This window comes from Oncorhynchus masou, chromosome 25 (assembly GCF_036934945.1).
Source record: "Oncorhynchus masou masou isolate Uvic2021 chromosome 25, UVic_Omas_1.1, whole genome shotgun sequence".
Classification (NCBI taxonomy): Eukaryota; Metazoa; Chordata; class Actinopteri; order Salmoniformes; family Salmonidae; genus Oncorhynchus; species Oncorhynchus masou.
The window spans coordinates 9,483,746-9,496,411 of NC_088236.1; the positions used below are offsets into that span (position 1 = coordinate 9,483,746).

General features: G+C 41.8%; 1 protein-coding gene across 2 annotated transcripts in view; it reads left to right on the top strand.

Annotated features, from left to right (window-relative positions):
- Positions 1-1,997: 1,997 nt before the first annotated feature.
- ccdc125 (coiled-coil domain containing 125) overlaps positions 1,998-12,666 on the top strand; it is a 43,449-nt gene continuing 32,780 nt past the window's right edge. The window contains exons 1-3 of one of the 2 annotated variants that reach the window (XM_064936649.1): positions 1,998-2,380; positions 3,055-3,192; positions 3,580-3,773. In XM_064936649.1, the coding sequence (XP_064792721.1) occupies positions 3,056-3,192; positions 3,580-3,773 (331 nt within the window). In that variant the 5' untranslated portion in view covers positions 1,998-2,380; position 3,055. Of the gene's footprint in view, positions 2,464-3,054; positions 3,193-3,579; positions 3,774-12,666 lie in introns of both variants that reach the window. The other variant, XM_064936650.1, reaches the window with a different exon arrangement.

The window sequence follows — 12,666 nt, forward strand, 5'->3', positions numbered from 1 at the left end:
TAATTGTACTTTTACTTAACTACATTCCTAAATAAACGTACGCACATTTTACTCCAGACATTTTCATGGACACGCAAAAGTACTCATTACGTTTTTAATGATTAGCAGGACAGGAGAATGGTCCAATTCACACACTAATCAAGGTAACATTCCTGGGGATCCTTACTGCCTCTGATCTGATGGACTAAATTATGTCTGAGTGTTGGAGTGTGCCTCTGGCTATCTGTAAATTAAAAATATTTGCTTAATATAAGGAATTTGAAACTATTTATATTTTTACTTTTGATACTTATGTATATTTAAGCAATTACATTTACTTTTGATACTTAAGTATATTTAAAACCAAATACTTTTTGACTTTTACTCAAGTAGTATTTTACTAAAGTATCTTGACTTTTACTCAAGTAGTATTTTACTAAAGTATCTTGACTTTTACTCAAGTAGTATTTTACTAAAGTATCTTGACTTTTACTCAAGTAGTATTTTACTAAAGTATCTTGACTTTTACTCAAGTAGTATTTTACTAAAGTATCTTTACTTTTGCTCAAGTAGTATTTTACTCAAGTATCTTGACTTTTACTCAAGTAGTATTTACTAAAGTATCTTGACTTTTACTCAAGTAGTATTTTACTAAAGTATCTTGACTTTTACTCAAGTAGTATTTTACTAAAGTATCTTGACTTTTACTCAAGTAGTATTTTACTAAAGTATCTTGACTTTTACTCAAGTAGTATTTTACTAAAGTATCTTGACTTTTACTCAAGTAGTATTTTACTAAAGTATCTTGACTTTTACTCAAGTAGTATTTTACTAAAGTATCTTGACTTTTACTCAAGTAGTATTTTACTAAAGTATCTTGACTTTTACTCAAGTAGTATTTTACTAAAGTATCTTGACTTTTACTCAAGTAGTATTTTACTAAAGTATCTTGACTTTTACTCAAGTAGTATTTTACTAAAGTATATTGACTTTTACTCAAGTAGTATTTTACTAAAGTATCTTGACTTTTACTCAAGTAGTATTTTACTAAAGTATCTTGACTTTTACTCAAGTAGTAATTACTAAAGTATCTTGAATTTTACTCAAGTAGTATTTTACTAAAGTATCTTGACTTTTACTCAAGTAGTATTTTACTAAAGTATCTTGACTTTTACTCAAGTATCTTGACTTTTACTCAAGTAGAATTTTACTAAAGTATCTTGACTTTTACTCAAGTATGACATTTGGGTACTTTTCGCACCACTGGTGGTTTTACGTAATTCGCTGTACTGGCCAATGATTATAACAGTGATTCTGATCCAACCATTAATTAACTCATACCTACATGGTTTTGCCCCTGGCCTGAGAGGATGGACGTTAAATATGTAGCTAGATGTAGTAGGCAAATGTTAACTAGCTACAGTAACATTGTCAATGAATGAAAGTTAGGCTTAGCGAGCAAGAAATTTTAGCCAGGTAGCCTGGCACAACAAAAAGCGTGCACTGTATGACAGAGTGATAGACCGTTTCGTCAACACAAAAGAGAGGAGGATGGCGTTTCTCGACAAGTAGGATAGGTCAACCAACGCACACGCAGGTACGCACGCACATACACGCGCACACGCACAGAGAAATCAGAACCATGGACAGCCGGTCATATTTAGCTTATGTTGATTGGACTAAACAGTTTTTGGTATCTTTTAGTTGTCACTGTATTAGACTAAGTAGTGGTGATTTGATGATGTTGAAATGGTGCTGGAATAGTGGAGGCAGCTCCTGTTTTCTTTGCGACTTGCTGTAACTCTCTGTGGTTCTATAGTTGTTTAGTGGATTCGAAAATGTCGGAAACATTAACTTACATGGCAGTTACTGTACATGCAATATGATTTGTGGACTTCACTGGGCAGATGTTGCTATTCGGTTTTGTGATGAAACAAAGGTGTGGTTAAATGTATTCTGCCACTGAGTCTTCTTATTGTCTCGGCCTTTAAGCCTGCATATAACTGTTGCAAGGCATATGAACGAACAGGTTATAGAGCAAACAACACAATTATCACAACACATAGGTTGTAATATGGCTTTTTTTGTTGGGGGGGGGGGACTCCAGTGATTTTACCTACGCACCGCTACTACAAATTAAGAAACATATCCTATAGGTATCTACTATATCGAAATGTTGAAATAATTTCTAGAAATTTCGATTTAGTATCTCAACATTTTGACTTCCTGGCAACCTGGTGTAGAGCGCTGCGCGCGTTGTAAAGTACAACTGCACCGTTTTTATCGTTGAGGTGCACGTTCACGCTGATGGTGGTGCCACGTTGGTCGGACAGTTGTGTCGGTTGAAATCGATACGAACAAACCCGTATCACCTTGATTACAGTCTTCGGGGTGTAAGGAGGTAGGCCTATTTGAAGTTCTTGCGATAATTTTGTCCGATTTGTGAACGGGAACAGACCGCTTCCAGTTTCCTCCAACTTTCAGGTAGGCTGCCTCACCTGTTCCGATGGAAAACAGGTGTGTTCAACGTCAGCGGAATAACTGCTATTTCGAGGTTCCCGTAGGTCTACTCTAAAACACTATTTCGACGAAAGGTCAGAGTAGCCTTAGACAATGTGAAGAGTTAGATACTACTAGCCTATTGTATTTGTTGCTGTGTCACCTCCACGAGGGGAAAAACGCTACCTGCCTGGATCACAAGTTTGGTGTGGGAGGCTCATAGTCATAGTTTTTGTAATGTATTCAACACAAATATCCTTTAACTGGCATCTGCTTGTCTTTTTTTTAAATGTTTTTTATTTATCCTTTATTTAACTAGGCAAGTCAGTTAAGAAAAAAATCTTATTTACATTGAAGCCTACAGTGCTCATGACATTTCACAGAGTACCCACACACATTACAGTGTGGGTTGCTGTGGAGACCCGGACTGGCTGCACTGTACCTAGATCTGCAAAGGTTACGGATCCTGGTGACGGACAGCTTGGTCTGTCTGTCTGTCTGTCTGTCTGTCTGTCTGTCTGTCTGTCTGTCTGTCTGTCTGTCACTCTAACGTGTGTGTCTGTGTGATGTCATCAGGATGCAGGGCGGCAACAGAGAACCAGCCGCAGGGCCCGAGGCTTCCCAATCCGAGGGCGGCCCCAGCCCCAGTGAAGATGACATGGCAGAGGGGGATCTGGGGGACGGGATGGGCAACAGACCAGACTCTACTATCAGGTGAAAGGAGAGATCTCTTATCCTCTTGCGTGAATACATTTAATGGGTATGTGGGATCCAGCCAACAGTTGATCACATCAAAAATTAACAAATGAAATCAACAAATGAAACGTAAAATGCCACTTTAGATCAAAAAGTTTGCTAAATGGCATATATTAACTGAAGACCTGCACACACTTGAATATAAGTTGCAGTTGAACCATTGTTTTAATTCTATTTTTCTTATTCAAACCACATGTCTCAGTAGACCACACATTGCCATACGTTTCGGCTTAATTGCGCCTTCCTTCCTTCCTTCCTTCCTTCCTTCCTTCCTTCCTTACTCCCTTCCTTCCTTCCTTCCTTCCTTCCTTCCTTCCTCCCTTCCTTCCTTCCTCCTACTACCAGAAAGAAGCTCCAGAGCCGTAGAGGTAGCAGGGGGCATGCTGAGGAGCTGCTGCCCAGGACGGGGCTCCTGAAAAGGGGCAGCGAGGGAGGAGAGGCAGCCTTCATCTGGACGTCCTGCAGTGGGCTGTACACGGTGTTCAGACAGGAGCTGGAGGTGGAGCCGGCGTCACCGCAATGGAGGGTCAGGGGGACAGGTAAGCACGGTTTGAATTATATATGAATTATTGTGGGTACCCACAGTGATATGAATTGTTACGGTGGGACTAGCCTCACTGTAGTTTTGATAGTCACGGTGGAGGAACATTCTAGATCCGTAACTGGCTGTGCACCGATTCTCTACCCTTTCTCCCAAACGGTGCACTTCCGCGCTTGTTATCGTGGGATATAGCAATGGTGGAAATTGCCTCTAGCCGATGATGACACTTAATCAAATGCTTTTAAATCCATGACTGGAAATGTGCAAAGAATCACATTAGGAGAAGGATGTAGAATCTTTCTCCAATAGGTTTAACCTCTGAAGTCACATGACCATTCTAACGACCATGCTGTAGTCAACAGTAACTCTGTAATGAATAATGACCATGCTGTCTGTAGTCAACAGTAACTCTGTAATGAATAATGACCATGCTGTCTATAGTCAACAGTAACTCTGTAATGAATAATGACCATGCTGTAGTCAACAGTAACTCTGTAATGAATAATGACCATGCTGTCTATAGTCAACAGTAACTCTGTAATGAATAATGACCATGCTGTCTATAGTCAACAGTAACTCTGTAATGAATAATGACCATGCTGTAGTCAACAGTAACTCTGTAATGGATAATGACCATGCTGTAGTCAACAGTAACTCTGTAATGAATAATGACCATGCTGTCTATAGTCAACAGTAACTCTGTAATGAATAATGACCATGCTGTCTGTAGTCAACAGTAACTCTGTAATGAATAATGACCATGCTGTAGTCAACAGTAACTCTGTAATGAATAATGACCATGCTGTAGTCAACAGTAACTCAGTAATGAATAATGACCATGCTGTCTATAGTCAACAGTAACTCTGTAATGAATAATGACCATGCTGTAGTCAACAGTAACTCTGTAATGGATAATGACCATGCTGTAGTCAACAGTAACTCTGTAATGAATAATGACCATGCTGTCTATAGTCAACAGTAACTCTGTAATGAATAATGACCATGCTGTAGTCAACAGTAACTCTGTAATGAATAATGACCATGCTGTAGTCAACAGTAACTCTGTAATGAATAATGACCATGCTGTAGTCAACAGTAACTCAGTAATGAATAATGACCATGCTGTCTATAGTCAACAGTAACTCTGTAATGAATAATGACCATGCTGTAGTCAACAGTAACTCTGTAATGAATAATGACCATGCTGTCTATAGTCAACAGTAACTCTGTAATGGATAATGACCATGCTGTAGTCCACAGTAACTCTGTAATGAATAATGACCATGCTGTCTGTAGTCAACAGTAACTCTGTAATGAATAATGACCATGCTGTAGTCAACAGTAACTCTGTAATGAATAATGACCATGCTGTCTGTAGTCAACAGTAACTCTGTAATGAATAATGACCATGCTGTAGTCAACAGTAACTCTGTAATGAATAATGACCATGCTGTCTATAGTCAACAGTAACTCTGTAATGAATAATGACCATGCTGTAGTCAACAGTAACTCTGTAATGAATAATGACCATGCTGTCTGTAGTCAACAGTAACTCTGTAATGAATAATGACCATGCTGTAGTCAACAGTAACTCTGTAATGAATAATGACCATGCTGTAGTCAACAGTAACTCTGTAATGAATAATGACCATGCTGTCTATAGTCAACAGTAACTCTGTAATGAATAATGACCATGCTGTAGTCAACAGTAACTCTGTAATGAATAATGACCATGCTGTCTGTAGTCAACAGTAACTCTGTAATGAATAATGACCATGCTGTAGTCAACAGTAACTCTGTAATGAATAATGACCATGCTGTCTATAGTCAACAGTAACTCTGTAATGAATAATGACCATGCTGTAGTCAACAGTAACTCTGTAATGAATAATGACCATGCTGTAGTCAACAGTAACTCTGTAATGAATAATGACCATGCTGTCTATAGTCAACAGTAACTCTGTAATGAATAATGACCATGCTGTAGTCAACAGTAACTCTGTAATGAATAATGACCATGCTGTAGTCAACAGTAACTCTGTAATGAATAATGACCATGCTGTAGTCAACAGTAACTCTGTAATGAATAATGACCATGCTGTCTGTAGTCAACAGTAACTCTGTAATGAATAATGACCATGCTGTCTGTAGTCAACAGTAACTCTGTAATGAATAATGACCATGCTGTAGTCAACAGTAACTCTGTAATGAATAATGACCTTGCTGTAGTCAACAGTAACTCTATAATGAATAATGACCATGCTGTCTGTAGTCAACAGTAACTCTGTAATGAATAATGACCATGCTGTAGTCAACAGTAACTCTGTAATGAATAATGACCATGCTGTCTGTAGTCAACAGTAACTCTGTAATGAATAATGACCATGCTGTAGTCAACAGTAACTCTGTAATGAATAATGACCTTGCTGTAGTCAACAGTAACTCTATAATGAATAATGACCATGCTGTAGTCAACAGTAACTCTGTAAAGAATAATGACCATGCTGTAGTCAACAGTAACTCTGTAATGAATAATGACCATGCTGTCTATAGTCAACAGTAACTCTGTAATGAATAATGACCATGCTGTAGTCAACAGTAACTCTGTAATGAATAATGACCATGCTGTCTGTAGTCAACAGTAGCTCTGTAATGAATAATGACCATGCTGTAGTCAACAGTAACTCTGTAATGAATAATGACCATGCTGTCTGTAGTCAACAGTAACTCTGTAATGAATAATGACCATGCTGTCTGTAGTCAACAGTAACTCTGTAATGAATAATGACCATGCTGTCTATAGTCAACAGTAACTCTGTAATGAATAATGACCATGCTGTCTATAGTCAACAGTAACTCTGTAATGAATAATGACCATGCTGTAATCAACAGTAACTCTGTAATGAATAATGACCATGCTGTAGTCAACAGTAACTCTGTAATGAATAATGACCTTGCTGTAGTCAACAGTAACTCTATAATGAATAATGACCATGCTGTCTATAGTCAACAGTAACTCTGTAATGAATAATGACCATGCTGTCTGTAGTCAACAGTAACTCTGTAATGAATAATGACCATGCTGTAGTCAACAGTAACTCTGTAATGAATAATGACCATGCTGTCTGTAGTCAACAGTAACTCTGTAATGAATAATGACCATGCTGTAGTCAACAGTAACTCTGTAATGAATAATGACCATGCTGTCTATAGTCAACAGTAACTCTGTAATGAATAATGACCATGCTGTAGTCAACAGTAACTCTGTAATGAATAATGACCATGCTGTCTATAGTCAACAGTAACTCTGTAATGAATAATGACCATGCTGTAGTCAACAGTAACTCTGTAATGAATAATGACCATGCTGTAGTCAACTGTAACTCTGTAATGGATAATGACCATGCTGTATTCAACAGTAACTCTGTAATGGATAATGACCATGCTGTCTATAGTCAACAGTAACTCTGTAATGAATAATGACCATGCTGTCTGTAGTCAACAGTAACTCTGTAATGAATAATGACCATGCTGTCTATAGTCAACAGTAACTCTGTAATGAATAATGACCATGCTGTAGTCAACAGTAACTCTGTAATGAATAATGACCATGCTGTCTATAGTCAACAGTAACTCTGTAATGAATAATGACCATGCTGTCTGTAGTCAACAGTAACTCTGTAATGAATAATGACCATGCTGTCTATAGTCAACAGTAACTCTGTAATGAATAATGACCATGCTGTAGTCAACAGTAACTCTGTAATGAATAATGACCATGCTGTAGTCAACAGTAACTCTGTAATGGATAATGACCATGCTGTCTGTAGTCAACAGTAACTCTGTAATGAATAATGACCATGCTGTCTGTAGTCAACAGTAACTCTGTAATGAATAATGACCATGCTGTCTATAGTCAACAGTAACTCTGTAATGAATAATGACCATGCTGTAGTCAACAGTAACTCTGTAATGAATAATGACCATGCTGTAGTCAACAGTAACTCTGTAATGAATAATGACCATGCTGTCTGTAGTCAACAGTAACTCTGTAATGAATAATGACCATGCTGTCTGTAGTCAACAGTAACTCTGTAATGGATAATGACCATGCTGTCTATAGTCAACAGTAACTCTGTAATGAATAATGACCATGCTGTCTGTAGTCAACAGTAACTCTGTAATGAATAATGACCATGCTGTAGTCAACAGTAACTCTGTAATGAATAATGACCATGCTGTCTATAGGCAACAGTAACTCTGTAATGAATAATGACCATGCTGTCTATAGACATAGCTGGGTCCTGTGTGGCTCAGTCGGTAGAGCATGGCGCTTGCAACGCCAAGCGTCGTGGGTTCGATTCCCGGTAGGGCCACCCATATGTAAAAAAAAAAAAGTAGTGGCCCCAGCCGACTTGTAAGTCGCTTTGGACAAAAGCGTCTGCTAAATGGGATATATTATTATATTATAGTCAACAGTAACTCTGTAATGAATAATGACCATGCTGTAGTCAACAGTAACTCTGTAATGAATAATGACCATGCTGTAGTCAACAGTAACTCTGTAATGAATAATGACCATGCTGTAGTCAACAGTAACTCTGTAATGAATAATGACCATGCTGTAGTCAACAGTAACTCTGTAATGAATAATGACCATGCTGTCTATAATCAACAGTAACTCTGTAATGAATAATGACCATGCTGTCTATAATCAACAGTAACTCTGTAATGAATAATGACCATGCTGTAGTCAACAGTAACTCTGTAATGAATAATGACCATGCTGTAGTCAACAGTTACTCTGTAATGAATAATGACCATGCTGTAGTCAACAGTAACTCTGTAATGAATAGTGCCTTCTCAGAAGGGCTGAAGGTAAACACAAGGAAAGACTGTTCTATGGCCCCAGGGTGTCCAGTACATTGAGGTTAATCAGTATGTGCTGGGTCGTATTCATTGGGCACCAAACGTGTTAAAATGTCTGCGTCCAAATTACCTCTCCTTCCTCCTGAAGTGTGCACTTGTTCTCTACTCTGCACACATTTGGTGTAGGCATGGGCCTGAATGGAAGTGAACAAGTGCACACTTCAGGAAAAGTGAGATATTAGTGGGACAGAACCAATGTTTTCCATTTGGTTCCCTAATGAACATGACCCTTCTGGTGTGAGCCCTGTGGCTAAATCGTTAATGGCACCCTATTCCCTATGTAGTGCACTACTATAGACCAGGGCCCATTGGGTGTAGTGCACTACTATAGACCAGGGCCCATTGGGTGTAGTGCACTACTATAGACCAGGGCCCATTGGGTGTACTGCACTACTATAGACCAGGGCCCATTGGGTGTAGTGCACTACCATAGACCAGGGCCCATTGGGTGTAGTGCACTACTATAGACCAGGGCCCATTGGGTGTAGTGCACTACTATAGACCAGGGCCCATTGGGTGTAGTGTACTACTATAGACCAGGGCCCATTGGGTGTAGTGCATTACTATTGACTAGGGCCCATTGGGTGTAGTGCACTACTATAGACCAGGGCCCATTGGGTGTAGTGCACTACTATAGACCAGGGCCCATTGGGTGTAGTGCAATACTATAGACCAGGGCCCATTGGGTGTAGTGCATTACTATAGACCAGGGCCCATTGGGTGTAGTGCACTCCTATAGACCAGGGCCCATTGGGTATAGTGCACTACTATAGACCAGGGCCCATTGGGTGTAGTGCATTACTATAGACCAGGGCCCATTGGGTGTAGTGCACTACTATAGACCAGGGCCCATTGGGTGTAGTGCACTACTATAGACCAGGGCCCATTGGGTGTAGTGCACTACTATAGACCAGGGCCCATTGGGTGTAGTGCATTACTATAGACCAGGGCCCATTGGGTGTAGTGCATTACTATTGACTAGGGCCCATTGGGTGTAGTGCACTACTATAGACCAGGGCCCATTGGGTGTAGTGCACTACTATAGACCAGGGCCCATTGGGTGTAGTGCACTACTATAGACCAGGGCCCATTGGGTGTAGTGCACTCCTATAGACCAGGGCCCATTGGGTGTAGTGCACTCCTATAGACCAGGGCCCATTGGGTGTAGTGCACTCCTATAGACCAGGGCCCATTGGGTGTAGTGCACTACTATAGACCAGGGCCCATTGGGTGTAGTGCACTACTATAGACCAGGGCCCATTGGGTGTAGTGCATTACTATAGACCAGGGCCCATTGGGTGTAGTGCATTACTATAGGCCAGGGCCCATTGGGTGTAGTGCACTACTATAGGCCAGGGCCCATTGGGTGTAGTGCACTACTATAGACCATGGCCCATTGGGTGTAGTGCATTACTATAGACCAGAGCCCTATTCCCTATGTAGTGCACTACTATAGACTAGGGCCCATTGGGTGTAGTGCATTACTATAGACCAGGGCCCATTGGGTGTAGTGCACTACTATAGACCATGGCCCATTGGGTGCAGTGCATTACTATAGACCAGGGCCCATTGGGTGTAGTGCATTACTATAGACCAGGGCCCATTGGGTGTAGTGCACTACTATAGACCAGGGCCCATTGGGTGTAGTGCACTACTATAGACCAGGGCCCATTGGGTGTAGTGCACTACTATAGACCAGAGCCCTATTCCCTATGTAGTGCACTACTATAGACCAGGGCCCATTGGGTGTAGTGCATTACTATAGACCAGGGCCCATTGGGTGTAGTGCATTACTATTGACTAGGGCCCATTGGGTGTAGTGCACTACTATAGACCAGGGCCCATTGGGTGTAGTGCATTACTATAGACCAGGGCCCATTGGGTGTAGTGCATTACTATAGACCAGGGCCCATTGGGTGTAGTGCATTACTATAGACCAGGGCCCATTGGGTGTAGTGCACTACTATAGACCAGGGCCCATTGGGTGTAGTGCACTACTATAGACCAGGGCCCATTGGGTGTAGTGCATTACTATAGACCAGGGCCCATTGGGTGTAGTGCATTACTATAGGCCAGGGCCCATTGGGTGTAGTGCACTACTATAGGCCAGGGCCCATTGGGTGTAGTGCACTACTATAGACCATGGCCCATTGGGTGTAGTGCATTACTATAGACCAGAGCCCTATTCCCTATGTAGTGCACTACTATAGACTAGGGCCCATTGGGTGTAGTGCATTACTATAGACCAGGGCCCATTGGGTGTAGTGCACTACTATAGACCATGGCCCATTGGGTGCAGTGCATTACTATAGACCAGGGCCCATTGGGTGTAGTGCATTACTATAGACCAGGGCCCATTGGGTGTAGTGCACTACTATAGACCAGGGCCCATTGGGTGTAGTGCACTACTATAGACCAGGGCCCATTGGGTGTAGTGCACTACTATAGACCAGAGCCCTATTCCCTATGTAGTGCACTACTATAGACCAGGGCCCATTGGGTGTAGTGCATTACTATAGACCAGGGCCCATTGGGTGTAGTGCATTACTATTGACTAGGGCCCATTGGGTGTAGTGCACTACTATAGACCAGGGCCCATTGGGTGTAGTGCATTACTATTGACTAGGGCCCATTGGGTGTAGTGCACTACTATAGACCAGGGCCCATTGGGTGTAGTGCATTACTATAGACCAGGGCCCATTGGGTGTAGTGCATTACTATAGACCAGGGCCCATTGGGTGTAGTGCATTACTATAGACCAGGGCCCATTGGGTGTAGTGCACTACTATAGACCAGGGCCCATTGGGTGTAGTGCACTACTATAGACCAGGGCCCATTGGGTGTAGTGTACTACTATAGACCAGGGCCCATTGGGTGTAGTGCATTACTATTGACTAGGGCCCATTGGGTGTAGTGCACTACTATAGACCAGAGCCCTATTCCCTATGTAGTGCACTACTATAGACCAGGGCCCATTGGGTGTAGTGCATTACTATAGATCAGGGCCCATTGGGTGTAGTGCATTACTATTGACTAGGGCCCTTTGGGTGTAGTGCACTACTATAGACCAGGGCCCATTGGGTGTAGTGCACTACTATAGACCAGGGCCCATTGGGTGTAGTGCATTACTATAGACCAGGGCCCATTGGGTGTAGTGCATTACTATAGACCAGGGCCCATTGGGTGTAGTGCATTACTATAGACCAGGGCCCATTGGGTGTAGTGCACTACTATAGACCAGGGCCCATTGGGTGTAGTGCATTACTATAGACCAGAGCCCTATTCCCTATGTAGTGCACTACTATAGACTAGGGCCCATTGGGTGTAGTGCATTACTATAGACCAGGGCCCATTGGGTGTACATTTCCATTTACATTTAAGTCATTTAGCAGACGCTCTTATCCAGAGCGACTTACAAATTGATGTAGTGCACTACTATAGACCAGGGCCCATTGGGTGTAGTGCATTACTATAGACCAGGGCCCATTGGGTGTAGTGCACTACTATAGACCAGGGCCCATTGGGTGTAGTGCACTACTATAGACCAGGGCCCATTGCGTGTAGTGCATTACTATAGACCACGGCCCATTGGGTGTAGTGCATTACTATTGACTAGGGCCCATTGGGTGTAGTGCACTACTATAGACCAGGGCCCATTGGGTGCAGTGCATTACTATAGACCAGGGCCCATTGGGTGTAGTGCATTACTATAGACCAGAGCCCATTGGGTGTAGTGCACTACTATAGACCAGGGCCCATTGGGTGTAGTGCACTACTATAGACCAGGGCCCATTGGGTGTAGTGCACTACTATAGACCAGAGCCCTATTCCCTATGTAGTGCACTACTATAGACCAGGGCCCATTGGGTGTAGTGCATTACTATAGACCAGGGCCCATTGGGTGTAGTGCATTACTATTGACTAGGGCCCATGGGGTGTAGTGCACTACTATAGACCAGGGC